We start from the raw sequence: 17,158 nt of genomic DNA on the forward strand, positions 1-17,158 counted from the left end.
CACCGTTATATGGTTGCACACTTGTTGCACCCTGTTATATGGTTGCGCACCGTTATTTGGTTGCGCACCGTTATATGGTTGCGCACGGTTATATGGTTGCGCACCGTTATATGGTTGCACACTTGTTGCACCCTGTTATATGGTTGCGCACCGTTATTTGGTTGCGCACCGTTATATGGTTGCGCACGGTTATATGGTTGCACACTTGTTGCACCCTGTTATATGGTTGCGCACGGTTATATGGTCGTGCACTGTTATATGGTCGCGCACTGTTATATGGTTGCACACTTGTTGCACCCTGTTATATGGTTGCGCACCGTTATATGGTTGCGCACCGTTATATGGTTGCGCACCGTTATATGGTTGCGCACTGTTATATGGTTGCGCACCGTTATATGGTTGCACACTTGTTGCACCCTGTTATATGGTTGCGCACCGTTATTTGGTTGCGCACCGTTATATGGTTGCGCACCGTTATATGGTTGCACACTTGTTGCACCCTGTTATATGGTTGCGCACCGTTATTTGGTTGCGCACCGTTATATGGTTGCGCACGGTTATATGGTTGCACACTTGTTGCACCCTGTTATATGGTTGCGCACGGTTATATGGTCGTGCACTGTTATATGGTTGCGCACCGTTATATGGTTGTGCACCGTTATTTGGTTGTGCACGGTTATATGGTTGTGCACGGTTATATGGTTGCACACGTGTTGCGCACTGCTATATGGTTGCGCCCGGTTATATGGTTGCGCACCGTTATATGGTTGCGCACCGTTATTTGGTTGCACACTGTTATATGGTTGCGCACCGTTATATGGTTGCACACTTGTTGCACCCTGTTATATGGTTGCGCACTGTTATATGGTTGCGCACTGTTATATGGTTGCGCACCGTTATTTGGTTGCGCACCGTTATATTGTTGCGCACCGTTATATTGTTGCGCACTGTTATATGGTTGCGCACCGTTATTTGGTTGCGCACCGTTATATTGTTGCGCACTGTTATATGGTTGCGCACTGTTATATGGTTGCACACTTGTTGCACCCTGTTATATGGTTGCGCACGGTTATATGGTCGCGCACTGTTATATGGTTGCGCACCGTTATATGGTTGTGCACCGTTATTTGGTTGTGCACGGTTATATGGTTGTGCACGGTTATATGGTTGCACACGTGTTGCGCACTGCTATATGGTTGCGCCCGGTTATATGGTTGCGCACCGTTATATGGTTGCGCACCGTTATTTGGTTGCACACTGTTATATGGTTGCGCACCGTTATATGGTTGCACACTTGTTGCACCCTGTTATATGGTTGCGCACTGTTATATGGTTGCGCACCGTTATTTGGTTGCGCACCGTTATATTGTTGCGCACTGTTATATGGTTGTGCACCGTTATTTGGTTGCGCACCGTTATTTGGTTGCGCACCGTTATATGGTTGCGCACTGTTATATGGTTGCGCACTGTTATATGGTTGCGCACTGTTATATGGTTGCGCACGGTTATATGGTTGCGCACGGTTATATGGTTGCGCACGGTTATATGGTCGCGCACGGTTATATGGTCGCGCACCGTTATATGTTCGCGCACCGTTATATGGTCGCGCACGGTTATATGGTCGCGCACCGTTATATGGTCGCGCACCGTTATATGGTCGCGCACCGTTATATGGTCGCGCACCGTTATATGGTCGCGCACCGTTATATGGTCGCGCACCGTTATATGGTCGCGCACGGTTATATGGTCGCGCACGGTTATATGGTCGCGCATCGTTATATGGTTGCACCCTGTTATATGGTTGCGCACCGTTATTTGGTTGCGCACCGTTATATGGTTGCACACTGTTATATGGTTGCGCACTGTTATATGGTTGCGCACTGTTATATGGTTGCACACTTGTTGCACCCTGTTATATGGTTGCGCACGGTCATATGGTTGCGCACCGTTATATGGTTGCGCACCGTTATATGGTTGCGCACCGTTATATGGTTGCGCACCGTTATATGGTCGCGCACAGTTATATGGTCGCGCAGCGTTATATGGTCGCGCACGGTTATATGGTCGCGCACGATTATATGGTCGCGCACCGTTATATGGTCGCGCACCGTTATATGTTCGCGCACCGTTATATGGTCGCGCACGGTTATATGGTCGCGCACGGTTATATGGTTGCGCACCGTTTTATGTTCGCGCACCGTTATATGGTCGCGCACCGTTATATGGTCGCGCACCGTTATATGGTCGCGCACCGTTATATGGTCGCGCACCGTTATATGGTTGCACACTGTTATATGCGTTATCTTGCTCAATTACCCAATTTATACCACCAAAGTAAAAAAAAAAAAGGTTTAGAAGGGAGATGCTCTAATATGTATATTTCTTTGGATGTGTTTATAAAAGCCAGCATTCAAGTGACTATAACTGGTCCCAATCCTTTACCTTGTAGAGGGGTCTGCAACACGCTGGGCTTGAATCAATGCTTTGCAGGTCTGTATGGGAGGAAAACTGTCAATAAGTTTCTCAGATGTAATATGAAAAGAAAACATGCTGGACTGATTGAATATAATGCATCAGTCTTTAATGTTTGCATTTCAATTACTTGCCAGCAGGTTGGAAGAACCAGCATATTGGTAATCACATTGATACTGGGAATAATGCATTTTCATCCTGCCCCTATGTATCAAAATGCTTCGCTAAAATATTGACCTGTCTGGCCCAGCTTGCACCTTGGGGAGTGTCAGTAGGAGAAGTCAGGCCCATATTTAGGCAAAGGCCTACTAGGCCTGGTCTTAGGGCGGCAAATCCCAGGGGGGCGGTGCTGCGTTACAGAGGCCTTGCTCTCTTCTCCACAACAATGAAACTGATTGCCGGGGGGAGAGTGTGGGCCCTCTGTAAAGGTCTCTGACTTCCTCCTGCAGCGCCGCCCTCCTCCTCCTGCAGCACCGCCCTCCTCCTCCTGCAGCGCCGCCCTCCTCCTCCTGCAGCGCCGCCCTCCTCCTCCTGCAGCGCCGCCCTCCTCCTCCTGCAGCGCCACCCTCCTCCTCCTTCAGCGCCACCCTCCTCCTCCTGCAGCACCGCCCTCCTCCTCCTGCAGCGCCGCCCTCCTCCTCCTGCAGCGCCACCCTCCTCCTCCTGCAGCGCCACCCTCCTACTCCTGCAGCGCCGCCCTCCTCCTCCTGCAGCGCCACCCTCCTCCTCCTGCAGCACCACCCTCCTACTCCTGCAGCGCCGCCCTCCTCCTCCTGCAGCGCCACCCTCCTCCTCCTGCAGCGCCGCCCTCCTCCTCCTGCAGCGCCGCCCTCCTCCTCCTGCAGCGCCGCCCTCCTCCTCCTGCAGCGCCGCCCTCCTCCTCCTGCAGTGCCGCCCTCCTCCTCCTGCAGCGCCACCCTCCTCCTCCTGCAGCGCCACCCTCCTACTCCTGCAGCGCCGCCCTCCTCCTCCTGCAGCGCCACCCTCCTCCTCCTGCAGCACCTCCCTCCTACTCCTGCAGCGCCGCCCTCCTCCTCCTGCAGCGCCGCCCTCCTCCTCCTGCAGCACCACCCTCCTCCTCCTGCAGCGCCACCCTCCTCCTCCTGCAGCGCCGCCCTCCTACTCCTGCAGCACCGCCCTCCTCCTGCAGCGCCGCCCTCCTCCTCCTGCAGCGCCGCCCTCCTCCTCCTGCAGCGCCGCCCTCCTCCTCCTGCAGCGCCACCCTCCTCCTCCTGCAGCGCCACCCTCCTACTCCTGCAGCGCCGCCCTCCTCCTCCTGCAGCGCCACCCTCCTCCTCCTGCAGCACCACCCTCCTACTCCTGCAGCGCCGCCCTCCTCCTCCTGCAGCGCCGCCCTCCTCCTCCTGCAGCACCACCCTCCTCCTCCTGCAGCGCCACCCTCCTCCTCCTGCAGCGCCGCCCTCCTACTCCTGCAGCACCGCCCTCCTCCTCCTGCAGCACCGCCCTCCTCCTCCTGCAGCGCCGCCCTCCTACTCCTGCAGTGCCGCCCTCCTCCTCCTGCAGCGCCGCCCTCCTCCTCCTGCAGCGCCGTCCTCCTCCTGCAGCGCCGCCCTCCTCCTCCTGCAGCGCCACCCTCCTCCTCCTGCAGTGCCGCCCTCCTCCTCCTGCAGCGCCGCCCTCCTCCTCCTGCAGCGCCACCCTCCTCCTCCTGCAGCGCCACCCTCCTACTCCTGCAGCGCCGCCCTCCTCCTCCTGCAGCGCCACCCTCCTCCTCCTGCAGCACCACCCTCCTACTCCTGCAGCGCCGCCCTCCTCCTCCTGCAGCGCCACCCTCCTCCTCCTGCAGCGCCGCAGCGTCGAATGACGCACTGAGGTGGTAACTGCACATAACTTTGCTATTCAGTTGACCCGTGTAAGCTTCATGGGTTGTGATGTGTCAATAGAAGAGCATTTTTGTTATGTACTGTACTTTTCCTGTTAGCTGATACTAGTAAAAAGTGAAAAAAATAACGCATATAGAAGCAGAATGTGATCAATTCTGTTATAATTGTGCATCATGTAACTGTTCCTTAACTCCTCCACAAATGGCAAGTTGGCACACATGCCAAAATTGGAGTAAGAGGCAAGTGGAAAGTAATAAATAAATAAAAGAACTTGTAAACACGCACTCAAAGTGCGTGTTTTGGTGCGCTAGGTGTGTTGTGTCCATTTGATGGTAAATGATTAAATGAATATATATGTGTATTGTCAAGTACCCTATAATTCATATACTCAGTGTGCTTTCTGTATGAGACGGTAATTACCAAAAATGTAATAAAAATGGAAAACAATTGTATACTTAAAATATGAAAAACGCAAAACCACTGATAAATGTGTCCCTATAGATGCAGACTTGCAGCAAACACACAGATATGCTAAAAGTAACACCCCTTCATGAGCTCACAAATGTGTCAACGTGAAACAAGTGTTACATTTATGGGGGTACAATGAATGTATGCTAAACAATATCCTCTTGAGTGATTTCTTGTATTTGATGGGTAGTTAACCAATGCAGCCCAAGATGTCAGGATACCAGTCCTCCTCAATAAACCTCAAAAGCAAAAAAGAATAAAGGGCGCACATTTTATTAAAATTAATTTCTATAATATTATTGAATCAACGTTAAAAACTGTGCACTCACACTAATGATAATTAAATAAATAAAATTAAAATGAATTGCCTTGTCACATCGGTCTCTGTTCTCCCCTCTCCTGTGTATGCGATCAGCTGTAAGTCTTGGGGTCCAGTCTCTTTGTCCACAACCTGCTGGACACCTTTCCTGGTCTTTAATGATTGGAGGCGATGGGAGCTGTAGACCCCTGTTGGTTAACAGTCCCAGCTCCACTCCGCGGTGTGAGTGGTGAAGTTTTAATCTCAGCAAGCGTGTACCTCTTATTCATGGTACACCAATTCACAGTTTAAATAGGCATGAGACTTTAAAGCAGTGTTTTTCAACATTTTTTTGGTTAAGGAACCCTAGCATTATAGTGTGAAATTCTGAGGAACCCCAACCCTCTCTTCCCCTCTTCAACTCCCCCCTCACAGTCTCCCCTTCTCTCTTCCCCACTTACACTCCCTCCCTCGCTCTTTCCCTTTTAGGCCTGGGACATAGTGGGATCAGCCTTGCTGATCCGTGCTGAGGCGCGCTCACGCTCAGCACTGAGCCCCTGCAGCCGCAATGAGAGCGGCTTTAGCAGGGGCTCACGCACGCTTCCGCACGTGTGTCTCAACAAGATCTCAGATTTGGCGCTCGCCGGAGCGCAGGGCCGGTCACGTGAGCGGTTCGCCCAATGAGGGCAAACCAGCTCCGTGACGTCACTGGCCCGCCCCCAGACACGCCCACGGACGGCGCGCTGTCTAAGGCCAGGGAAAGCACCGCTTTCCCTGAGCCTCAGCGCGCCTCCGCACGGGCAAACTGTCTATGTCCCAGGCCTTAAACTCCCTCAGCCTCTCTCTTCCCCTCTTACACTCCCTCCTACTCTCTCTTCCACCGCTGCTGCTCGGGCCTGGGACAGTTATCCCAGCACCCCCTCCCTCCCCCTCCTCATATCAACCGTGGAACCCTTGTGCTGTGCCCGCGGAATCCCGGTTGAAAAATCACTATTTTAAAGACACGTTAATTTCCTTCTAGCAAACACAAATGTAAGGCCATAGAAAACTGAAATGTGGAATCTATCGTACTGTACTCTTCTCCAGGAGCACAGATCAATACAGAGTGCACCAATTAAGCAATAGTCATGTGATGGGAAAGCAGACAGTTATTTCGTAATTGGCATCTGGTTAGCATCTGGTAATGTTTAGCCAAAATAATGTACCAATTTAACTAGAAAAGACGTCAGTTCGAAGACTAGTTATATTAAACATTTCTGAATGTAGCAGCTATTAACTACATTTTTTATAGCTTTTTTTAAACGTGCCTTTTAAGTTATTTGACAATTTACCAGTATGTTCCTAGTTGAAACCATCATTAAATAATGATATAATGAAACATTCTTACATTTGTGCTTAGTGACTGGACTATTTCACATCTCATCTAATGCAGGCTTAGGCCTCGGCCAAGCTTCCCGCTGGCGTGCTGAGGCGCGCTGAGGCTCAGGGAAAGCAGGTGCTTTCCCTGGCCTTGCGGTTGCTTGCCCTGCGCGCCGTGAGGGGGCGGGCCAGTGACGTCACGGAGCTGGTTCGCCCTCATTGGGCGAACCGCTCACGTGACCGGCCCTGCGCTCCGGCAAGCGCTTGAATTTAAAAATTACCTAAGACCTACGCTTCCGCGCGCTTGCGGAAGCGTAGGTGAGCCCCTACTAAAGCCGCTCTCATTGCGGCTGTAGGGGCTCACAGATAAGTGCGAGCGCACCTCAGCACGGCTCAGCGCGTAAGCGCTGACCATGGCCGAGGCCTTACTGAGGCTTACAGGCCAATATGAAACTACGTTCAATTGGGTACAAGTCATTTATCTGATTTGCCACAACTTTTGAGCCTCATAGACCTATTTATCAAAGTTTTACAGCTGCACAATTGGTACAGAAATCTTCACCAGATTTTTTATAGAACAAAACCCAATTGAAATCCAAATGACTATTTCCCTCTATATGCATAGTGCTGTTATTTTTTATGGGGTTTGCCCCAGTTTGGAAACCAGAGACTCTGATAATTTATCCTCAGTCTGAAGTTTGTAAAAAACAATTTATTTAGTAGTTTTGCTATTTGAATTTTTTTTTAGAAGTACTTTGGCTACGTGAGTTAGTTATGTTACAGAAATCACTGACTTGTATACAGTTAGAAATATTCAGAATTAACATTTATTTTGAAAAAAAATGCAATAAATGGGATAAATTAGTAAGTGAGACAGTTGTGCAAAACATGTTCCCTGACAGGGAAAGGATTACATTAAGACTGCTGTAAATGCAATAGACATGTGGAAGCGCTCTGATTATATTGTCTGAAAAGTTGCAAGACTACAATGGATATTACTGTAATCAGTTAATTATATTAGGATACATAGTGGACTATTTATTATACTGCAGTTCCTGAAAAATGTTTCATTTTACTATCTTTTTAGTTTTAGATTCACAATGCTTACAAAGTTTGTTGAGTGGATTTTACATCATGTTTAATGTGGCAGTACGAATCTCCGTAAATACCTGCAGTATATTTGATTTCATTTGAATTTATTTACAATACCTTCAATCTGTATAAGATTTCCCAAACCTCCTCTGAGTACACCTGTTATCAAGTATTTGCATAGTTGTAAAATATCCACAGTGTGTTTTTGTATTGTATGTCTTTATTTGTATAGCGCCACAAGTGTACTCAGCGCTTCACAAATAATACAATACAGGGAATTAAAATGATACAATAAGTGCAGCATAAACAGACAATAGGAAAGGAAATCCCTGCCCCGAAGAGCTTATAATCGAGGTATGATGGGAGACTTACAGAGACAGCAGGTGGTGGAATAAGTGCTGTGTATGACAGTGCTTGGCCACAATGGGTGGTAGAGTGTGTGAGGGTGGGACAGTAACCATGAGTGCAGGCTGTTGGGACGCTTAACTTGTGGGGTGAGTTTTAAGGTTAGTCCATATTAAATCAGAAGGTTAACACCATTTACAGGGGAAGAGATGGCAGGCTGCATAGGTGAGGTCAGGTGTGTGTCTTGGTTCAGGCTTAGGGTAGATCCCCAGCAGCAGGAAGGAGTAGATAGAGGGTGTGAATAGAGGATTTGTGTGGATGCTTTTTATTGAGGGGTAAAGAAGTTGTTGGGAGAGGTATATAAATAATGGTGCAGTGGGGAAATTGGAGAGAACAGAGACGTTCACAAAGTAGTGAGGAAACAGTAAGCAAAAAAAGCAATAGGGAGGGCATGGTGAGATGCAGGAGGAGAGACAGTCCAGGTATTGGAGAATAGGAAGAATACAAAGAATCATAGCATTTAGAAAATCAAGTTCTCACAGCTGCAGAGTTGTTGTTGTGCAGAGTCCATATTTTCCTCTAATCTTCACCTCCAATTTCAACTCCATTTCGTGCGAAAATGTAATAGATGTAGAGCAATACTAGAACAGATATTGATATTTGCTAGGTGAAAAAGCACACTGGGGTTTATATATCACAGTTTCCCGGCTGAAGAACTGGAGCACATAATCTGTGGCATATTTATCAAAGCAAAAAATCCTGTTGTATTCTATGCAACCTTATTCTTTGATTAATCTGGAGCAAATGTTTTGCCCAAGTTCTGCAGCCAGGAGACTTTGACAAGTACAACTGATAGCACACATTTTGATAAAGGTATACATTTGTAAAACATATACTATAGGTAAATTGTTTCCTCATCTTGGTAGGAATATGTGTGATGATTACATTGTTTTACAATACTGTATCTCAGAATTTCCTCACTGCCTGGGTAAATTGCAGATATTCAGTATGAAAACCTAAGATGACCTTAGTTCGGGGATGTCTAGCTCAGTGGTCCTCATGGACAGGAATGTTGCATTGTTGAGTTCACTATCCTATACGGTATTAGGATGTGAAGAAATCTCTCGCACAATTAGCAGTCACAGCTTGTCCAACAGATGTCACATACCAACATTTGTTGCCTGACTCACAGTTAGATACTGTAACTTGTTCACCTGGAGGTGACTTTGAAACTAGATGACCTGGCTTGGTCATGTGACATATCCACTGGGATTTACCTTCCTCCTCCATACTGCTTTATCACGCTCCACATCAATCTTGTACTCTACCTAACTGACTCATGTAGCCAATGGACCAGCTTTCCCCAGCACTGAGCAGCTGAAGTCCCTTTCATATAGTATCTCCACTCTTACCTCTACTGCCCTTTTTGGTCTCAAATTTGCAGTAGCCTCCTCCAGCTGGTTTAAGCCAGGTACATAAAATAAACACAATACTGTATTTATCGTTATAGCTCTACATCCTAGCCTTATTGGAACATTTAAAATGTGTTTTTAGTATCTGGAAAGGTACAATTCTTTAGACCGTAAACATTCTTGCACCCCTGGAAGAATGCCAGGTTAATTGACATGATATTGTCATGGCATGATGAGGGGTCGGGCTTAACCTTTGCACTAATCTACAACTAGTTAGGCCAGCTTTTCATTTTCATTTTTTTTATTGAGCAAAACAGAAGTAATCATTAAACTGCTGGATGTAAAAAGTCTCAAATACAGAGTTATTTGTAGATTATCTTCTGGGGGATAAACTAGAGCTAGTGCAGCGGGACAGGGTAACAAACATTTAGCAATACCTGACAACATTTGTTTTCTAATAAATATACAAATTGAGTTGTTTAAATTATTTTATCATTGTTTTACTCAGAAGTTAATATATTCAGAGTAAATTTAAGAAAAACATTTTTTGGAAACAAATATTACTTTTCACTGAGAGTATTTTCACTTTTGTACAGTATGTGTGAATGCTCAGGGAAGGGAGTGCCAGGACAACCCCAGGCCCAGATCCTGAGGGGGGACTGGCTGGCTGAACCCGGAAGTAGTTTGCTGGGTCCCTTCCTCTGCCCGGAGAAATACAAGAAGCAGACGGGCCCAACCCTGTGCTGAACAAGCTGTGGTGGGCCTGTGTATGCTTAATCTGACCAAAGTGTGGGGACATACTATCCTCATGTGTTCCAAAAAGTAGGGACACATGAAGCAGCACTCAAGAAAATATACTTAAAAGAATACTTTGTTTTTGCATACTATGAAAATTAAGCCAACGTTTGTGTCCTGAAATCTGAGGCTATCATCAGGGCAGATGGATGTTTGTGCTGTATTCACAATATGTATAATACAAATCTTTTTATGTTTGAGCACTGCTGCATTCTGTATGCCATTTATGATATCCAAAGAAAAATAGTTGCAGGTTCCACTGTGGTATAAACACAGAGTACATACACTTATATAAACACATCCACAGTGTCTTGGTCTATCGTTTTATTTTGTTTAGTTGTTGAGCTAAATGTGCACAAAAGTACACATTTATAATATTAATATCTCATTAATATCTCATTGAAATCATAAATAGAACAATAAAATAATACAATGTTGGCAGGTTGGTATGGGTAGTTCCTATTTTCGCTGTTAAAAATATCATATCACAGTATGCTAGGAGTATCCCTTTTGAGTAATGATAGATATGCTTCCAACTCTGAAATTCTGTGACCGGGATTCACTAAGCGCCTTTGCAGGGTATCGCTCCCCGATCCAGAGTTAATTACCATTGACCTGAATGCCAGTTAATGCCGAATTGCTGTGCGATACTTGGCATCTGAGTTTACTTAATCTTTTCCTGTGTTTTAAAAAATGTAAACAAATTATCATTATTTACTATTGTTACCATTTATTTATGAGGCATCGACTTGTTCTGCAGCACATTATAATCAAGAAAGCGTTACAGAAATACCCCGCTTTAAGGACACTCACTTTAAGTACACTCGCGAGTAAGTACATATCGCCCAATAGGCAAACGGCAGCTCACGCATGCGCCTGTCAGCACGTCCTGAACAGCAATACTGGCTCCCTACCTGTACCGAAGCTGTGCGCAAGCAGGGAGACTATAGAGCCTGTTACAAATGCGTTATTTACATCAGTTATGCACGTATATGACGATTGCAGTACAGTACATGCATCGATAAGTGGAAAAAAGGTAGTGCTTCACTTTAAGTACATTTTCGCTTTACATACATGCTCCGGTCCCATTGCGTACGTTAATGCGGGATATGCCTGTATACAGTAGAAATAGCAGCACAGAATTCTAGGGTTTGCCCTTGAAAATATTTCACACTCTGCAAATGACTTTAGTACAGCATAAAAACTCATGTTGCTACATAAATATACAATAGATACACACCTTACAATGTAATCATTCTGAAAACGTGGCATGTGGATATTTTGTTTCTTGTGTTTAATTGTATCCCCTGTTGCCTTAAGGTGGATAAAGTTTGAAGAGAAGGTGGAACAAGGTGGGGAAAGATGGAGTAAGCCTCACGTTGCCACACTGTCCTTGCACAGCTTGTTTGAATTGAGGACATGTATTGAAAAAGGGACGATACTACTCGACCTAGAGGCCAATTCTCTCCCTCAGGTAGTAGGTGAGTAACCGATATGAATAATAACTGGACTTTATTTCAGTTGGATATAAGAGGCCTATTCTAGAAGCTCTGAAGCGTCCGATTGCAATGTGATTGGCCAAAAAGTCCCATTCACGTTAATTCAAGCTTCGGAGCTTATATAATAAGCCCCAAGATCTAAGTGTCAGGTGATCAGTCAATCTATTTTACTTTCCTTGCGGGGTGACAGCTTTGACAAATGTTTGTACAAACACAGATGCTTCCATCTTCTAGATTCTATTGCTTTCTGCTCTTATTCTAAACTGCCTCCTTGGGGAACCGAAGCTATTTTTTTGGATAAACCACTGGATTGATTATTGGCAGATCCGTTGATTTGCATGCCTGCGTGTCTGCTTATTATTTGTTTATCACTTACATGGGGTTTTACTTGTGTTCCCGGAGGAGGAGGCTGAGAAACGCGGTACTTTGGCACCGATTCTGTGTTCTGTAAAGCCATTCTTCTGCATCGGTCTACAAACTTCCCTAGTAAGAACCAGATGGCTTCAAAGCCGATTGAATAGAAGTCTGTGACCCTATTGAATATATTGGGAATCTGCTACCTAGGGCTGGAAAAGAGTTTATCTCCACTCATATACTGGGGGACTGTAATCTTCTCTAGTACAGGGAAAGCAGCATCACATTATACTGAATAGGGACCTGCAGTCTACAGTATATTTTATTGTTATCCTTTTTTAGGAAAGCTGTACTTGTGAGCCCCACCCGTCACTTACCTGACGTCATGCTGTGACGCCCTGGGAAACTCAAAGGCAGTAGTGACACAAATAATCCAAATAACCTCTACATATAATTATTGTGAATGGTAAAACTCAGTCAGGATTTCATAATTCATGCATGTACACGAAGGCGTGTTTAGATCATTTGGTTGTGATTACTCATAACTACTGTATAACGTTGTCTGTTTGTTATGTCGGGGTTGCTCAAACTCTCCACCCAGATTAATGCTATGCATCTTGGAAATATCTGGGAGCAACAAAGGGAGATTAGCAAACAATGCAAGCCATAGACTGATGGGAGAGAGCCTTTATGTTTGAGCCATGCAGGGAGAATAAACTTGCATCTATTGCTAATGGTCTTGAAATGGGGGTCTTTCGTCTCCACCCAAAGCCAAAGTCAAACTCATCTGCTGGGAGCAAGTGGTAAACATCGTTTACACTTCACAATCATGAAAACAAGCTGAGACACCGATGTTGCCATTTCCCCCACAAACGCCATTCATTTTTATGAATGAACATTTGTTGACTTTAACAACTCAGTTATGAAATTGCATGCACCAGACGCACGCACGCACGCACGCACGCACGCACACACACACACACACACACACACACACACACACACACACACACACACACTATACAAAAGGACAGAATCCGCAGCACATTCAAAATGAAAAGTTATTTAATCCTTAGAAAAATATCAGGCAATCACAGAAACGTACACCGCTCTGGAGTTCCTGTGATTGCCTGATGTATTTCTAAAGATTAAATAACTTTTCATTTTGAGTGTGCTGTGGATTCTATCCTTTTGTATATCTTACAGACCGGTTGGTGTTCCCTGTCTATCTGCTAGCACCTGGATTTCTGATAAGTATATATTACTTTTTTTATGAGTATAGTGTTCTCTCTCTCTCTCTCTCTCTCTCTCTCTCTCTCTCTCTCTCTCTCTCTCTCTCTCTCTCTCTCTCTCTCTCTCTCTCTATATACATACACACACACACACACACACACACACATTACTTTCATCTGACTATATTTGTACGGTACAGTCTCCTACATGAGAATGAGACAGTGATTCTTGAATAGAAAGTAGCAACGCATAGATTTTGCCTGATTCAATGGCAATCCTTAAAACTGAAATTATATGTACAGGATGTCAGTAGATTTTGAGATGATTATTTTTATTTGTATAAACAAATAGTAGTGCTTGTAAATTGGGAGGGATTTCAAATTAAAATGCATATAATAATTACAGATGACACAAAGAAAAATAGATGACACCTGTTTTGTACTAAAACTGTTGGTAAGTACTGTAAGGAATGAAGACCTGTATACAGTACACTAACTTGTGGTTCATTTCTTTCATTGAGATCATGCCCTTGATCAGATAAGGGCACCGAAGCCACGGTCAATGTTTGTCAAATATGGTTAAAGCATCAGAGTTCTGAGTTGTGGAAGTCGCAACCAACTAGGAATTATTGATGGTTAATTGTAGTACTTTCCTAACTTTTTTGATTTGGTGCCTTGACCTGTATTCTTATTCATAATTTAAAGCATTTCCAAATAGTTATTGCTCTCATTCAATGGTTATTAAGCAGTATTTTTTATTGATGTTTTGGAAACAAAACATCATATTAAATGGGTATGACAGTGGGCTAAAGTTTAGCACACCTTCGTCAATATGGGCTTTTAAAAGATAACTGGATTGTATTTCGCTTTACAGCCACAAGCAGTAATTAACCCCTAATGTCAATACCAGCAGTTCTACATGACAACAATATGGTTTCTAATATCAAGTATAGGTATTTTTTGGTTTTTTGTTCTTAAGGATTTGTAAACCTACTGTATACGTAGTATACTGGCGTTAATATACACCATTATATTTCACTACGCTTACATTTTGTTGCTTTTACACAAATATATATTTTTAAGCAGTTTATTCAACCAAGAGTGGAAGCCAATTGATGTGTCAAAGCAAGAACCTCTCCTTTGTGTACATTTGTATTTGTTTTTATTATTTATTGTATTTTGGCTTGGGGTATTTTCAGCAGTCTGATAAGAAAGCCATCACTTACGAGACCCCGGCTCTCCTTTTTGTCAGATTCAATTAAATAGTGTATGTATACATCATCATGCTCAGTCCTTGTCGATCCACTGCTTGATGAAGACCTCCTCAATGGTCTTCCAGGTACTGCGGCTGCAAGACTCACTTCTCTACGTTTCTCCAACACAGTTTCTGATTTCATCCTCACATCGTCTTGGTCTTTTAATTTCCCTGGTCTCCTCAGATATTTTCTTATCCTGTTTTTTGTTAGCGATTCTTCCATTTTTTTTCTGCGCTTTTAAGTCCAGTCCAATCTTCAGAAGTTCTTCATACTTGTTTGTTAAATTGTCCCCATGCATTTGGAGCCAGCAGAAGCAATTTTTCAGTTCCAGTCGACATTTTCTGCTGTTATTCTTGAGATCTTGATGTTGATTTAAAAAACAAACAAACGTTTAAACCCCACAGAAAAGAAAACAAGTACCTACTTATAGGAAATGCACTTGGTTGGAATGACACCTTTAAAATGAATGCTACTTTTATTAAGAAACCAGAAACAGAAAGAAAAAGATCCCAAAATAGCACTCTTGCATACAAAAATATCACATTTATTAAACACTAAAACATATACAAAAGATCCACAGTGTCCCCAAAGCTGTCTAATCTGTATTTGATCTCTGTCCATAGCCCTGCTGCCACTCTGTGTGTGTATTTTCACTCATGTATGATTCCTATTGTGCATGCATTTGCTATGTTGTTTACAAGCCTATTTGTTTATGTACCTTTATACCTATCCTTTTATGACCAGCCGGTCCTAGTGTTCAGAGGCTAACCATCTAGCCTCTACAGTACAGGTTCTGCATTTATTCTGTTTGTTGGGTTATTTCTGTCTGTTTCATACTCAGCTTTCACTTGTTTTTTTCAGCTCAGTCTCTTACTTACCTTTATTAGTTTTTGACTATATTTTGCTGACTCCAGTGCTTAGCTTAGTTTTGTTATCAGTGTTTCAGATTAGACAGCTTTGGGGACACTGTGGATCTTTGGTATATGTTTTATGTGTTTAATAAATTTGATATTTTTGTACGCTAGAGTGCTATTTTGGGATCTTTTTCTTTCTGTTTTCATATATTCCACATCCCTTAGCACCGCCAGTAGTGTTGATATTGCACACTTTACCTTACTGGTTTTAGCACCTCTTATTTATGGTCTGTTGCAGGCATTTTTTCGTGTTTCATATATATATATATATATATATATATATATATATATATATACAAATGTAAATACAACTGTATGCTCATCTGCATGTCTTAGGCAAAAAGTGGCACTGTGTGCTCATTTGCATGTCATTTCCCAGAATCCCTTGCTGCATTGGAAGTGCTGTGTGCTGGGTGATAATGGTGAAAGGCGGGGTTGCAGACCTGCCTAAGACATGCAGATGAGCATACAGTTGTATTTACATTTGCATATTTGCTTTGCTGTGGAGGGTTTTTGTCACTTTTTTTACTCACCATAACTTAACTATATATATATATATATATATAGTTAAGTTATGGTGAGTAAAAAAAGTGACAAAAACCCTCCACAGCAAAGCAAATATGCAAATGTAAATACAACTGTATGCTCATCTGCATGTCTTAGGCAGGTCTGCAACCCCGCCTTTCACCATTATCACCCAGCACACAGCACTTCCAATGCAGCAAGGGATTCTGGGAAATGACATGCAAATGAGCACACAGTGCCACTTTTTGCCTAAGACATGCAGATGAGCATATATATATATATATATTTTTTTTTTTATTATTTAAGACTCTAGTATTCATTAATGATTTCTTAATAAAAGTTATATTTTAAAGGTGTCATTCCAACCAAGTGCTATTTCCCCAAAGTTTTTTTCCTATAAGTAGGTACTTGTTTAATTTTTATTTGATTGGGTTTGCCTACTGGAGGTGCACCTCCCCTCTGATGGTTAGGATTGAAGTGAAAACAAAACTGTACAAATTGTAACAAACTGGAAGATCCATATTAATAGGGTATAATCAATTTTGAGCAGATATTGATGTTAATTGCCTTCTTTTGAATCAGTTTTCTTCTTTCCCTCTTCAAATTCAGATGTTATTTGCAGCAATCCAGTCAGTGATCACTCCTTGTGTCAAAACGGTTAAGGACTGTGCAGTCTTCAATCACATATTTCATGTTCGTTAGAATATAGTCAGTTTCATTCTTGATTCCATTGGGTCCACTCCATGTACATTTTCTATTTGGATTCTTCTTGAAGAATGAATTCATGATGTAGAAGTTTTCACATTCTGCAAATTCTATCAATCTGTCTCCACGTTCATTCCTGTTACCGTAGCCATACTTACCAACTGACTGTAACGCCTGTATGCCCGCAGACCTGGCCAGTCCCCAGTACTGAGGTGGGTAAGGGTATAACACGCACCCACAGCAGTGAGGAACAGAGCTTGGCATAGACACTGCACACAGGAGCCACAGAGAAGCTATGCAGAGTGAGGACTGAGAGGGCAGACTGGAGTTAAAAAGGGAAGGAGGGCCAATGGTAGCAAGGGGTGGAGTGGAGGCCTGTCTGGGTGATCGCAGGGATAGGTCCAGGTGAGCAGGAAGGGAGACAGGGGTGTGATTTCTGGTAATTGCCTGCAACCGATGGGGGGCGGCGCCAGTGGCGCGGATGGGCTGATAAGAGGATCGGGTGCGCGTGCCCTCTGTAAGGCTGCCGTGCGCGCGCCCCGGTCGCGTGCGTGCGCCGCGGAGGAACGGCTCGGCGTGGGAGCGGGA

At 44.2% G+C, this 17,158-nt stretch overlaps 1 protein-coding gene across 7 annotated transcripts in view; it reads left to right on the forward strand.

Moving 5' to 3' along the window:
- The window catches only part of SLC4A4 (solute carrier family 4 member 4), a 289,901-nt gene that overhangs the window by 176,566 nt on the left and 96,177 nt on the right, over positions 1–17,158 (forward strand). For all 7 annotated transcript variants that reach the window (XM_075607963.1, XM_075607983.1, XM_075607994.1 and 4 more), the window contains exon 5: positions 11,406–11,566. In XM_075607963.1, the coding sequence (XP_075464078.1) occupies positions 11,406–11,566 (161 nt within the window). The remainder of the gene's footprint in view (positions 1–11,405; positions 11,567–17,158) is intronic.

Source organism: Ascaphus truei, chromosome 1, assembly GCF_040206685.1.
Source record: "Ascaphus truei isolate aAscTru1 chromosome 1, aAscTru1.hap1, whole genome shotgun sequence".
Classification (NCBI taxonomy): Eukaryota; Metazoa; Chordata; class Amphibia; order Anura; family Ascaphidae; genus Ascaphus; species Ascaphus truei.